Consider the following 12,500-nt stretch of genomic DNA (forward strand, 5'->3'; position numbering starts at 1 on the left):
GGGCACACACTGTACAGCGATGTAAATAGCCGTTCCAGATCTTAACAGTGACAAGACGGCAGCCAATTGCAGCCTCTATTTTTAGGCCGGGGCTGGCAGCTTTGAGTAGGATGTGTACTTTTCTACAGTTCCTTCCCTAAAATCAACGCTGTCCTCGCTGGCGACAATCACAGAGCAGCTGTTGTGGCTAGGTGGCCAGGCCCCGACTTGCCTCACCCTGCTGCTTTCTGCCAGCGCAAGAAAAAAACCACCTTCACTGCCCAGAATTCACACCCGGCTCGCAAAAACAGGCGGAAGGCAGACACAAAAGAAAATGTGTTTGCATCCGGTGAAAATTGTGCAAATTATGGAGTTTTTATCAACGCTGGTAGCAGCGGTAGTGGTAGAGGGGGCTGGTGTTCTAAATTTACATGTGGCAGGATGTCTTGGAGCCGATATCTTCAGAATGACAGACATGCCGAGACCTACATGACCTTGCCCCACAGGGATCTCACTGCTGAACTGATAATGACCTGTGATATGCACTTTCTGGCACTTTATGGTTAGCACCATGTAAATATATGTTTCGTCTCGAGGGTGAGGATCATCTTGTTTTGGTGCAAGAGCTTGTGGACAAGTCTAGTTTATCTCTGACTTTAGTGTCCCAGAAACACCCAGAGAGGACCCAAAAATGTACTGTACAGTAAATAAAATTGCAGAGCGCATAATCTCTGCTGCTGTGACCATTACATAAAAAAGGCAGCGCTGCAAAAAGGGCAAGAAAACCATATCGTATCACATTGTATTCAAAACACAATTGCATTGGATCATTACGCATAACTGCCATTGAGACTTTAGATATTAAGATATTGAATCTACTTTTCCAATCGAGCATTATGTTATATTTGCCGATATATCTTTATATCATTTTTAAACTCTCAAACGTCAATGTCGGTATCAGCCTCAAAACCCCTCTATTGGTGCGTCTATAAAGGCTAGATGCAATGGCTCATCTGGAAGACAAACTGTCAATTATGACAGTGGTGCTAAACAGGTTTAAGAAATGTCCAACAAAACCCATCATTGAATGCTTCAGGAACTCACAGATCAATGCATAATGTGTGTCCTATCAGCATGCATAGACACATATATACTGTGCATGCATACATGTGCATGGGTTTTTCAGGAGGGGGCTTTAAATTGTTCTGCTTATTTGTAGAATTATTTGCAGTGTGGGTAAAAAGGTGCAGGTGCTTTCAGAAACACGTGTGATGTCTTAAAGCGCAGACGTACCTCACTTAACAAATAAGGGAAGGTCACAGTAACATGTTGACCTCATAAGGTGTGGGACACTACTGTATGGATGAGGTTGTAACACTTTAAGTACACAAAGTGACTGACTCGTAGCTCACACAGAGAGGGGCTTTGTGTTTTTTATCAGACTGTGAGCTAGTGTCCGTATGGTATGGATTAACACCTTGATAAAAGCAGTGTGAAACCTGACTTCAATTTCCTGTGGATTATATTCTATACTGTAAAATATTAGAGTTATGAAAACCTTCAATTTTCCTCTTTAGAGTCGAGCAAGTTCACTGCAACACCACTGGCATATTTGAGTGACCTGCTCCTTTTTGTATTTCACCATAAAAAAATGATCTGCAGATAGTTTATCTTCTTCAAAAGTACACACACACACACACACACTCACACACACACACTCAATAAGGTATCACTGTGAGGACTAATTGTTGACAGGTGGCCCTAATGCTCTCCTTTGAAACAAAAGTGTGATTTATGACCATGCTCCCCGAGACCCCGGCTTTCAGCGCTGCTGCTACTACAAACTTATCTTTCTCTCCCTCTGTCTGCCTGCCGCTCCTCCTCCTTTATTCCCCCCCGCTCTATCTCTCCTTCATTTTCTCTCAATCGTACCTCATTACTTTGCTCACTCACTTTCACCTCCTATCCCACTTTGAAGTTTCTGTCCTTCTTTGTCTGTCATCGCAGCGGAGCAGTGACTCTCCAAAGTCAGACATCCTTTTAATGTTTGATGGCCTATTTTTCACAGTGTGGAGGAATGTGAATGAATGTGTGTGTGTGTGTGTGTGTGTGTGTGTGTGTGCGTGTGTGTGTCGGGGGTTACAGAGGGGTCTGGGTCTAGACAAGGGAGACAGGACGGAGAGAGAGGAAGCAATGGCGCCATCTTTCAAACGAGTGTGTACGTGGCAGGGGGTGCAGTGAGAGTTCTGGGGGGGGGGACTTTACTCTGTCACTTATTCCGGCCTATGAGGACTGAAGAAATAAGCAATATGGATACCTTTCCTATCACAGTATGCGTAATTTTCAAAAATATCCAGATAAGACAGTCTGTGTCTAGTCAAGTTAATTAATTGGGGTCATATTTTGCATGCAAAATATTTTGAATTCAATATTATCTTAAAGTTGTCCTGCTTACTTTGTTCACAATGGCCTCCGACAATGACAGATATTAAAGAGAAGGGTCATTTGCTTTGGACGGTATAACGAAAGCTGACTCAGACATGATCCACTCAAGACCATCTTGCAATCAAATGACACCAGCCGCAATGTCAAATCGGACCAGGGGCTTAAAGTGTGTGTGTGTGTGTGTGTGTGTGTGTGTGTGTGTGTGTGTGTGTGTGTGTGTGTGTGAGAGTCTGTGTGTGGGTGGCTCCTTCACCACACAAGGGAAGTTGATAATTAAGAGTAAACTGTCAATAATAATTTTGTCTAATTTAATTCTGTTAAACACTTGAAACAGTTTAACAAGAAATATTAAAAAGTTTTCAAAAAGCTGAGATGATCTCTAAAAGGAGAACAGCTGATCCATCTTCGAGGTCCGCCCACCAAACTTGTTGCTAACATTGGAGCTAACCCCGTTCAGTTCAACCAGCAGGTTGACGCTGCCTCTTGCCTGGTTGAGATGCTATCGCCGTGATATAAACACCTGGCAAAGTACTCTAAACCTGCTCTGTGGTGGTTCCTCCGACAGTAGGTGTCTCCAGGAGCACATTTCGGCATGATGACTCATACACAGACTCTCTAAGTGAAAACAATACCAGCGAAGCTGTTGACCTGAACACTGGCAGCAGCATAATGTGCTATTAATTAACAAATAGAGTGAGTAACTATAAATGGCATTTGTCTTGCAATTCACAGGTTAACCTCTCCTGTGAGGAAATTTTTTACCCAAAAATAAATTCATTCCTGTTCATGAACAAATCTTTGCATCAAAATGAGACTGAAGATTATTCTTTACCTAAATTCAGTGCATTTTTATTTTGCCCATTTGCTCTCTAATACACAGTACACTACTCCTCTACTCTTTCAGGACAGTTTTTAACAGGCTACCGCTGTACATTGGGATTGGATTGCCACTTATGGTTGTTAGGAAGCGCTTGATTTGATATGCAGCAGACGTTTTTGATGAGCGGGGCACACATTTTAAGTACCAATGTCGCAGTGCATCATGTTCATTTAACTGTGGGAAGCCCAAATCGTGATCGCGATTAACATTAGATTAATTGTGCTCTCATGACACCCATCCCCTAAAAATGCCATTTCATCCTAGAAGGTATTAGTATTTTGAAGGGTGAAGGGTGTGGTTTCCACTCCATTAATCTGAAAACCATCTAGTTCAATGAGCGTTTAAAACACATGATACTACTCTATTATGCCAAATGAGCCACTGGTCAGTTCCTAGTCATTTGGTTCTCTGAAGTGTTTACCGAGTTCTTCACCTCGCCCTGGCTGCAGTACACCTATCAAAGCTCAGGGCTATTCCTGGAAAGCCATGACTAATGACAACTGTGATATTTTACACTGAGTAACACCTCTGGGGCCAAGCAGTGCAGTTGACACAAAGTGTGTGTTTATCAGTGTGTCTCTATGTCAACTAGGGACACACTGACAGTGTGAGCGGCCTGCACTGATGTTTGACAAACAAGGTGGACAAGGTTGTGGCAGAGCGATCAGAGTCCCTGGAAAAGAGCTACTGAGATGACCAGTCACTGGAAACACACAGAGATACACTGAAACACACACACACACACACACACACACACACACACACAAACACACACCTGGACTCAACTGTAGCATCATCTAGCCTGAAGCAACATCTGCTACTTATATTAAGATTAGTTGAAATATACATTATACAGAGCTTTTTAGTCTCGTTTAGCGCATTATTATCTCCGCCAGGAGATTATGTGTTCGGACGTGTGAGTTTGTGCATGCATGAGTATATTCATTCAATCAAACACGTTTTTAGTTGAGCTTGTTGTTTTGGTTTTACAGCACATCCACGGTGCGGTTCAGCTCTCATCGACCTCAGAAGGCAGCCAACATCTGTGAGAAACATCTTGCAGATAAAGATCAAGATACTTTTCTCAGAAGTTGGTATAACCAGGCGGCTGGAAACACGACTCCAAAAGAATGCTTGTGCTCTGTGTGGGTTGGATGTGTCAATATTTAAGAATATGGTTACTCGGGATCTGTGAGCTTGTTCGTTCAGTCAGAAGTTCAGTGCTGAAACGATTCGTCGATTGGCAAATTAATCAGCAACTGTTTTTAAAATTCAACTCATTTATCAAGCAAAAATCCTCTGGTAAGAGCCTCTCAAATGTGAGAAGAAACTTTACTCGTTTTACACTAGTATCACAACTATTGATCACAATTACTGATCTTTTGGATGAAAAGCAAAACCTGTAGGCAGAAAAAGTGAATGTAGTTTCTTAAGCTTTCTAACAGCGTCATCATGATATGAACCTGGAAAGTCTACATCACCTCCCGCATGCTGCTCACTAAGATGCCATCCTTAACACGCAAAGCGGAAACTACATCAGCAAGCCCCTCCTCACCGTGCAGTGGAGACCCCGACGGGCTGCTGGACAGGCCTGGTATAGGGCTACAACGGCCCCCGATGCCTCCTCCTCCAACCAGGATGCAGCCACCTCCTCCTATGCCTCCTCCTCCTAACGCAGCCACCCGGTTCAGCTCCTGTTCGATCTCCTCCAGGCCAGCGCTCTTTTGGAAGCGAGACATCCGGTTGACCACGCGCGGGGACATGTGCGTGCGGGCACAGGGTGCACCGCCATAGGTGTTGACGGGAAACACGTGGGTCGTGCCACGGAGGGTGCTGATGGCTACCCAGCGACTGTCCTGGCTGAAACACATGTCCTGGACCTGGACAGAGACAGGACAGGTACAGAGGTCACGGGACAGTGATGAGACAGAGAATGTGCATAACATATGAAGGATGGAATTATTACACTATATTTCCAAACACTTTGCTCATGATTGAGTCTTAAAGAGCTCCAACAACAACACATCGTTTTACAAATGATTCAAAATGTATCTATATTATAAAATGCATTATGTTCAAATATTGAAAGGTGAGGAGCGACAGCAATTGTGACAGTGAGAGGCAGCGGATGTATCTGTTGTATCCGACTGTGTTGTTTTAAGTATGACTTAAATCTGAAGAATGTCTCCTCTCACAGGGAATATCAAGATGGTACATAGTTCAAATGAAACGCACTGCTCCCCTGGCTGGATGACACAAAATGATGCATATCACGCCAGCCGACAGACCCTCGCCGCCAAATGAGCTCCATAACGAGGAAGGAGGCCGGACATAGTTCATTTGCACATACCACCCACAATGCAAAGCAAGTTGTAAACTGGCAAAATTGTTCCTTTAAGTGCAATATTTAGACGTTTTACATGGGTTCATACCCAACCGTTAATGTGTATGTCACGTGAATAGTGACTATTACTGTTACACGGGTGTCAAATGTTTGTATTACAAATTTAGAAATGTTACAGCGTTTGTGGAAATAGGACCCTGTTCTGACCTTGAGTGTAGGAAAGACAGCGACAGGGGTCATTGACAGACTTCCACGAGCTAGACTTTTAATCACAAGTGATTCTTGATGTATAATGTGCTGGTTAGCTTTCAAGGTATAGATTCCAAAATAGATGACTACTGTTTCTCCTGGCAGTACTCTTGATACCAATATACTTGTAACCATCCTTGGACCACCCAGACACATTATGCTCACTGATCTTGGATCTTTGCTCCTGGTTTGGTTTCAGCAGCTCCATCCAGTTTTCTACGCTGCCATTAACTGGATAGATAGTTTGAAAATAGGCTACATTTGTTTTGTATTATTTTCTTCACCACTAGCATAGAGAGAAATGCACAACTCTAGTCTGCCATCACGCTGTCACACAGATGAACAAACCTGCATGTCTGAGGTGATAAAAGTCGACCAGGGTCACAGGATTAGAAAACAACTTGTGTCAAAGGTGACAATGTGATATGAGCTCGGTTGCTGGTAAAACCCTTTGTTAGCTCTCCTCCTCAAACAGTGACAGAATCTCAGGGAGCAGCCACTTGAGAAGATAGCATCTCCCTGAGCATGTCAGACATGCAGGAAACCAGACAGATAGGCTGCAGGAGACAATACAAGCAAAGGAGTGTGGGAGAGAGAAAATGAAAAAGAAACACAAAGGAGCGATGAGGTGACAGAGTGCTGAAACAGCATCTATCATTCGACAAACAGTAAGAAATAGAGGCTTGAGAAAGTGGATGGGACTGGGGGGAAAAAGGAAAAGGTCGAAGAGAAAGTTACTAGGAGGAATGTCTTACTCTTTAGCCAGGAAGCCAGTCAGAGAGACAGCTCTACTGCAGGCCTCTCTAATCTTTTGCCAGGTCAGACTTGGTAATTCTACCTAGCAATGACAGTTAATGGGGCATCTTCTGCATACCAGACAGTCACTTTACTTCACAGAGATGAGTGAAAGAGGAGGCCTGACCTGTGCTTGATAAGAAAGGGCTACTTTGTGTGTATCGTAATTGCTCGTAATAGACCTGTCAAGGCTCCAACTGTAGATGGGTGCCTGGACTTTACTGTCAAATCCATTTTATCAGGCAGGGGATTACCCGAAGGGTGGCTGAGTGTGACAACCACGCAGATACCAAACAAATGCTATCTCAAAAAAAGGTGGAATGTAACTGTATTCAGTCACATGCATGAAGTTGCTCATTCCAGAGAAGCTGTCCTCGCACACAGAGTATTTGACATGTTTATTATTAGTATTTTTTTCTAAATCAGTGACGCAGATTAGGCAGCCCTGTTCACCTGAGAGACACTCCGAAGGAATGACAAGCATCTGACAAAGATGGACAGAGGGATAAGATTGAACAGAGAGGACAGGCATACGCATGAATAGAACAGAAGTGTCTCTGCGCGAGAAAGGGAATATGAAGACAAGAAAGAAGAGCAAACAAAGGTGTTGTGGTTCACTGTAGGTTCAACCCTTTGCTCCATATTGTTTGTTTACTGGATTACCAATAAGAAATAAGAAAGTAGCCTGTAAAATAATGGATACTCATTTTGACTGATAAATTTATCAGGGATCTCCAACCTTTTTCCCTTTGACAGCTGATTTGTCAGCTAAACAGAAATTTGAAAGTGGCCTGGAGCTACTGATAGCCCCGAGATGCACTTTGCCAATAGCAGACTGCTCTAACATGTATGGTCTTTAATGAACTGCTCCTTTACCTTCTCTGTTTGGAGACTGCTACCAGCCGGAAAGCCCCATGAAAAGCTGCTGTGGAGTTTGGTGAAGTGGCGATGTTACATCTTTCCCTGACCGACACACATTTCTCATTCTCATTGCCTTTTACTGGTTTGGCTTTATTTCTGCGGTCATTGTCCAATCTGGTATGCGCTTGCTCATCTGCTAACTTCACCTAATGTGTACTGATGTAGCCAAACTGGAAAGCAGCGTTATTATTTCAACCGATTCAACCAGCAAATAGGGGACGGGATGTCTGTGTATTTGATTCTATAGAAATGAAAACAGGTTAATAAAATTAATTTGTGTTATCTAATTTATGTTTGTACAGAGTTCTGCAGGAATGCATTCTAAAACCTGGGAATGAGTCAGCACTACCGGTTCCCTCATCTCACAGTCAGAGGGTTTTTAATTCGATTGCTGTCAGTTGTGTTCAGATTTTAGTGCCACAGCTATCCCCGGCCTCACGTTAAATAATAAAAAGTCTTTTCATGTAGTTACCTGGCTACTGTAAAACCTCAATATACATGTCACAGGTCCGTAATCAGATGTGTAACTAACCGTGACACATTACTTTGGTACCGCAGCTTACTTATTTGAACTTTGTTACTGGTGCTGCTTTCAGAGTTTGCAGAGTTCATGTGTGGAAACCAACATTGGCCAAGCGATCAGGGTTCTCTAGAAGATATCTGGCTAAGACCAGGGCTGAGGCTGCTGTATTCACATATGTATGCACACCACATTACAAACTCTCATTTACATCAAGCTGAAGGAATCAGGTTTCTGCAGAAAACCAACAGCAGCCCGGTTACTGAAGTGCAGGTCAACACCCTGACAGGATCAGCCTTCAAAAGCCGTATCACCGCAATCACAGCTGATGGTGCAGGGCTGCAAAGTTTAGCAGTAATGGAGTGCCACCCCTGTAACCTCAGTGACTAGCGCTCTCCGGTTTGCCCCATGGCTCTGCTCCCATCTACATTCGGGTCCTCCTTCAGTCCCTTACATCTGTTATCAGCTGCAGGTCTGTTTACCTGGCCTCGGGTCACTGACAGCCAGCCGCATGTTTGGCCGCTGGAGACAGATAAGGCGTCTCTCCACCCACCTCACTGAAGACTTTATCACTCCTCACTGTGTGGGTGTGTGTGTGTGCTGATAACCCCTGGCCCAAGCACTAGGCTAAGGCTGGCTCTCAGTGTTTACAACGGGTTGGATCAAAGCAGGCTCAGTGTGCAGCCGGTCAGCGGACCTGCCGTTTGGTCATACATTAACGATAGGCGGGCTGTGAGAATGTGTGTGTGTGCGTGTGTGTGTGTGTGATAGTGTGTTTTCCCAGTCAATAAACCTGAACCGAACAAGGCCTGAAGTAGGTTTGTTGAGTAAGCACTTCTAACTTGCACTGCAAAGTCTCTGCGTGTCACGGCTCAGACCTTACAGGAAAATTCAACAGAGGTACAAAATGTCTGGTGAAGACTGCATTTCTCCTCAAACGCTACAATTCAGAAGTGGCATTTAAAAAAAAAAGAAGCTCTCTTATATCAGATATGCAAAACAAGAGAAAGAGGGAATCGATTGGAACATGTAATTATTTGCTGCAAACTGTGTTTTTCTTAACACATCATGGCTGATTTCTCCCACAAATTGTGTCTGTTTTAAATGTGTGTGCGTGTGTGTGTGTGTGTGTGTGTGTGTGGTTTGGAAGGAAATGAATCATTGAAAAACACTGCAATGAAAGAGTTGAGAGAAATATCTTTGGTTCTTCTACTACTGACAGGAAATAAGGCACCCTTTGGGGATACATCCCTCCTTAGATAAACACGCTCGCTCTATGTCACCTTCTACACATCTGATTCAATCAGCTTTCATGAAAAAAGAACATCGAGCCGTGCGTGAGTGTGCTGTGTGCTGTTTAACTAACCAGACCAGAGAGGCTGCCATTTGCCTGATGGTCCATAATCACTGAGTGTCCAAATAGCAGCACATGGTGGATTAAAGTCTTGTTGTAAACTAAAGTGCCTGCTAATAATCAGAGTGCTACCTGTTAACCTTTATTCAAAACACTACAAGAATTGGAATTGGAGTATTTCTTGGTATTTGCTCTACACAACCATCATCGCTGTGCTGCTGTCTGTTGTTGGGCTGTATCACCCTTATTTTGAGCTGGATTCAACTTACCTTAGTGTCATAATTTAACCTTCATTTAAGTCCCGCCCCTCAAACTCACACTGGCCAATCAGAGCTTAGCATCAGAGCTCCGACCGGGGTCAGACAACTACCCAACTCTGCTTTATCAACTCTCATGCAATGGTGTGAGACTTACTTCATTTTCAGGCTGGTTTAGTAGATTTGGAGCTAGTCAGGGTTCAATGTTGTGCAATAGTGATACTTGTTACTCAGAGAGGTTGGAAGGACACATGCGCTTCTGAGAGGTTGCATTTCTACCTAAAAACCTGCACAAAACGAACTAGTGTTAGCACTTCTATGTTACGCTAGCTACTGAAGGTACACAGACAGTATACACATGCTGCTTGTGTTTTTTAATAATTGTAACAGTAAATAATGATCTACCCGGCTTTACAAACAAAGTTGTTCCTTAATTTCATTGTCTTCTGTCTCTATGGCCAGGTGATATGTTGGTTCACTTTTACACTGTAATCTGTAGGCTTTGGCTATCATCTTTATCTTTTTAACCTGTTTTGCTGTTAAATGGGTTTAACATCCTGGATATATCCTCTGCATATTGTACACCCTTCTGTCTGCTTCTCTCTAAAATCCCTTTTTACTCAAATGTTAGCAGGGAGTGCTATTAGTGACAGTGTGGGCTGCATGGTAGCTCTGACAGTTTAGTAGCAGAGGAGCCTTTCGTTTTGTATATTGAAAATGGATAATGTGTTCAGTTTAACAAACCTAAATGCTAATATTTCATTTTTTTACATCCTGGATGTTGTTTTAATTTGTTCTATTTTTTATGATTTTATTTCAATGCCTAAGTCTGATTGAACACAGCAACTGATCTGACAACACATTATCTACAGCAACTTGTTTGGAAGTGAAAATGAAGTTGAAAGTTCAAAATGTTTCCCAAACTGTCTACTGAAGACGCTCATGACGTTTTATAGCTACTTCAACTCGATGACTGTAGTACTCATGCGTGTGCTTCAGACCTTGGCCTCAGTCTCCCCTCGATGCAGGGTGTAGAGATGGTGAACGGCGCTCTGTGAGGACGCCCATGGGTGGGTGAGAATCTGGAAGACGTGAAAATCGTGGCCCTGAGTGTCGGCAGTCACCAGCAGCATTCCTACAATAAACAAAGTCATCAACATTAGGAATCATCAAAATAAACTGGTTGTCGTCATCATCATCATCATCATCATCATCATCATCATCATCACAACGGTCACTGTGTATGTTGTCTAGTATAGTCTGTGTTTCATTGTGCTTATTTAAAGTATTGTATGTGTAGTTTTTGCTTTCACATGAATGTGTTGTTTGCTTTACTTATTACATGCTTCTGTATTGCATGCTTTATTTAGTATTTGTTAGTGGTCCATAAATGAACAACTTGTAATATATTCACTGTATTCAATTCAAATCATACAACGACCATGATAAGTCAGAGATAAAGGAAACACGAACTGGATCAACAGAGATACCGTTGGATCTCACTCGACCCAAAAAGCATCCGCATCTTTCTAAAAAGCTAAATGACCAGAGACGTTGTAGATGATGGCTGAATATTGGAGATGCATTTGAAAGATGGAAACAGCTTGAAGCCCAGAAGGATTTTAAGACTGATGACAAGTTGACAAATTTCTTCCTCGACAGGTAAGCACTAAGCTTCAGCTAAGGTTAGCCAGCCTCGACTCATTTATTATGGCTACTAGTAGGGAAGTGTATTTAAAGTCATTTCATCATTCGAGGACTAGCATTCAGTTATTATAGAGTACCAGAGTATTTCAGACACATAGCCGGTGAAGTGATCCCGACTAGTGCTAACTAGTGGTGTAATGGACAACTGTTGATCCTTGATCCGTACAGATCCCCCCTCACGGTTCAGCACGCATGTGAATATTCAGTCAAATATGGCGTCAGGACATCATTTATTTGTTTTCTTTTGTGCAGATCTGATCCATGATCCGATCTGAACCGTGACTTTCATGATCCATTGCACCCCTAATGTTAACACAGGCTAACTACTGACAATCACACTGGGGTCACGGACGAGCCACGGCTACTACCTCAGCAACAACCATGAATGTATGAATGGGATTACTCTATTGCATTACGCTGAATGAATACTGACATCCACATCTTTACGTAGATAATTGGTCAAGAGCACGAAGTGGTGATCGCAAAAGACAAAGTCCAGTAGCTTTAAATGAAGGACTCCACCTGTGTCATGTAAAACTGCTTTAAGAAGAAAGGTAGAGCACTCTTATTGCACTATGCACTGGAATTATTACATTACTCAGCATATTTTTGATTGGTTAATAATGTAAAAAATCACAATCTTGTGAGTCTGGTGCAAACTAGCTGGAGCAAAATCACATTGAATCAAGACAGTTTTAGATATTTTCTCAAAATATCTCAAAATAATTTCTTGTGAGGAAATATAGACTGCGGTATACATACCGTCTTCAAATGGCAGTTTACAATCATTTGAGAAGTCAATCATCAAATGCTCTTTCACAAATTAGTTTGGTGCTCCTAGGCTTTCAGTAGAAATGATTTGATACATTTTATTATGTCGAACTCAGAGAAAACAAAAACTCCAAATCTTTAAATTGTGCCAGTGTGTTCAGGAGTCGCCTCTGGTTTAGTGGTAAACTGATAGAAAGTCAAGCCAACCAAAATATCTAAACCGTATTTCACTCTGGCGGCTCACACAAAGGGAGCCGACACTACCAACTGTGCAGGAC

General features: G+C 42.7%; 1 protein-coding gene across 2 annotated transcripts in view; it reads right to left on the bottom strand.

Annotated features, from left to right (window-relative positions):
* LOC116397241 (breast carcinoma-amplified sequence 3-like) overlaps positions 1 to 12,500 on the bottom strand; it is a 55,608-nt gene that overhangs the window by 24,948 nt on the left and 18,160 nt on the right. For both annotated transcript variants that reach the window (XM_031872503.1, XM_031872504.1), the window contains exons 3-4: positions 10,746 to 10,879; positions 4,860 to 5,184 (exon numbers count right to left, since the gene is read on the bottom strand). In XM_031872503.1, coding sequence (XP_031728363.1) covers positions 4,860 to 5,184; positions 10,746 to 10,879 — 459 coding nt within the window. The remainder of the gene's footprint in view (positions 1 to 4,859; positions 5,185 to 10,745; positions 10,880 to 12,500) is intronic.

Source organism: Anarrhichthys ocellatus, unplaced genomic scaffold (genome assembly GCF_004355925.1).
Source record: "Anarrhichthys ocellatus isolate YVR2014 unplaced genomic scaffold, GSC_Weel_1.0 scaffold64, whole genome shotgun sequence".
Taxonomy (NCBI): domain Eukaryota; kingdom Metazoa; phylum Chordata; class Actinopteri; order Perciformes; family Anarhichadidae; genus Anarrhichthys; species Anarrhichthys ocellatus.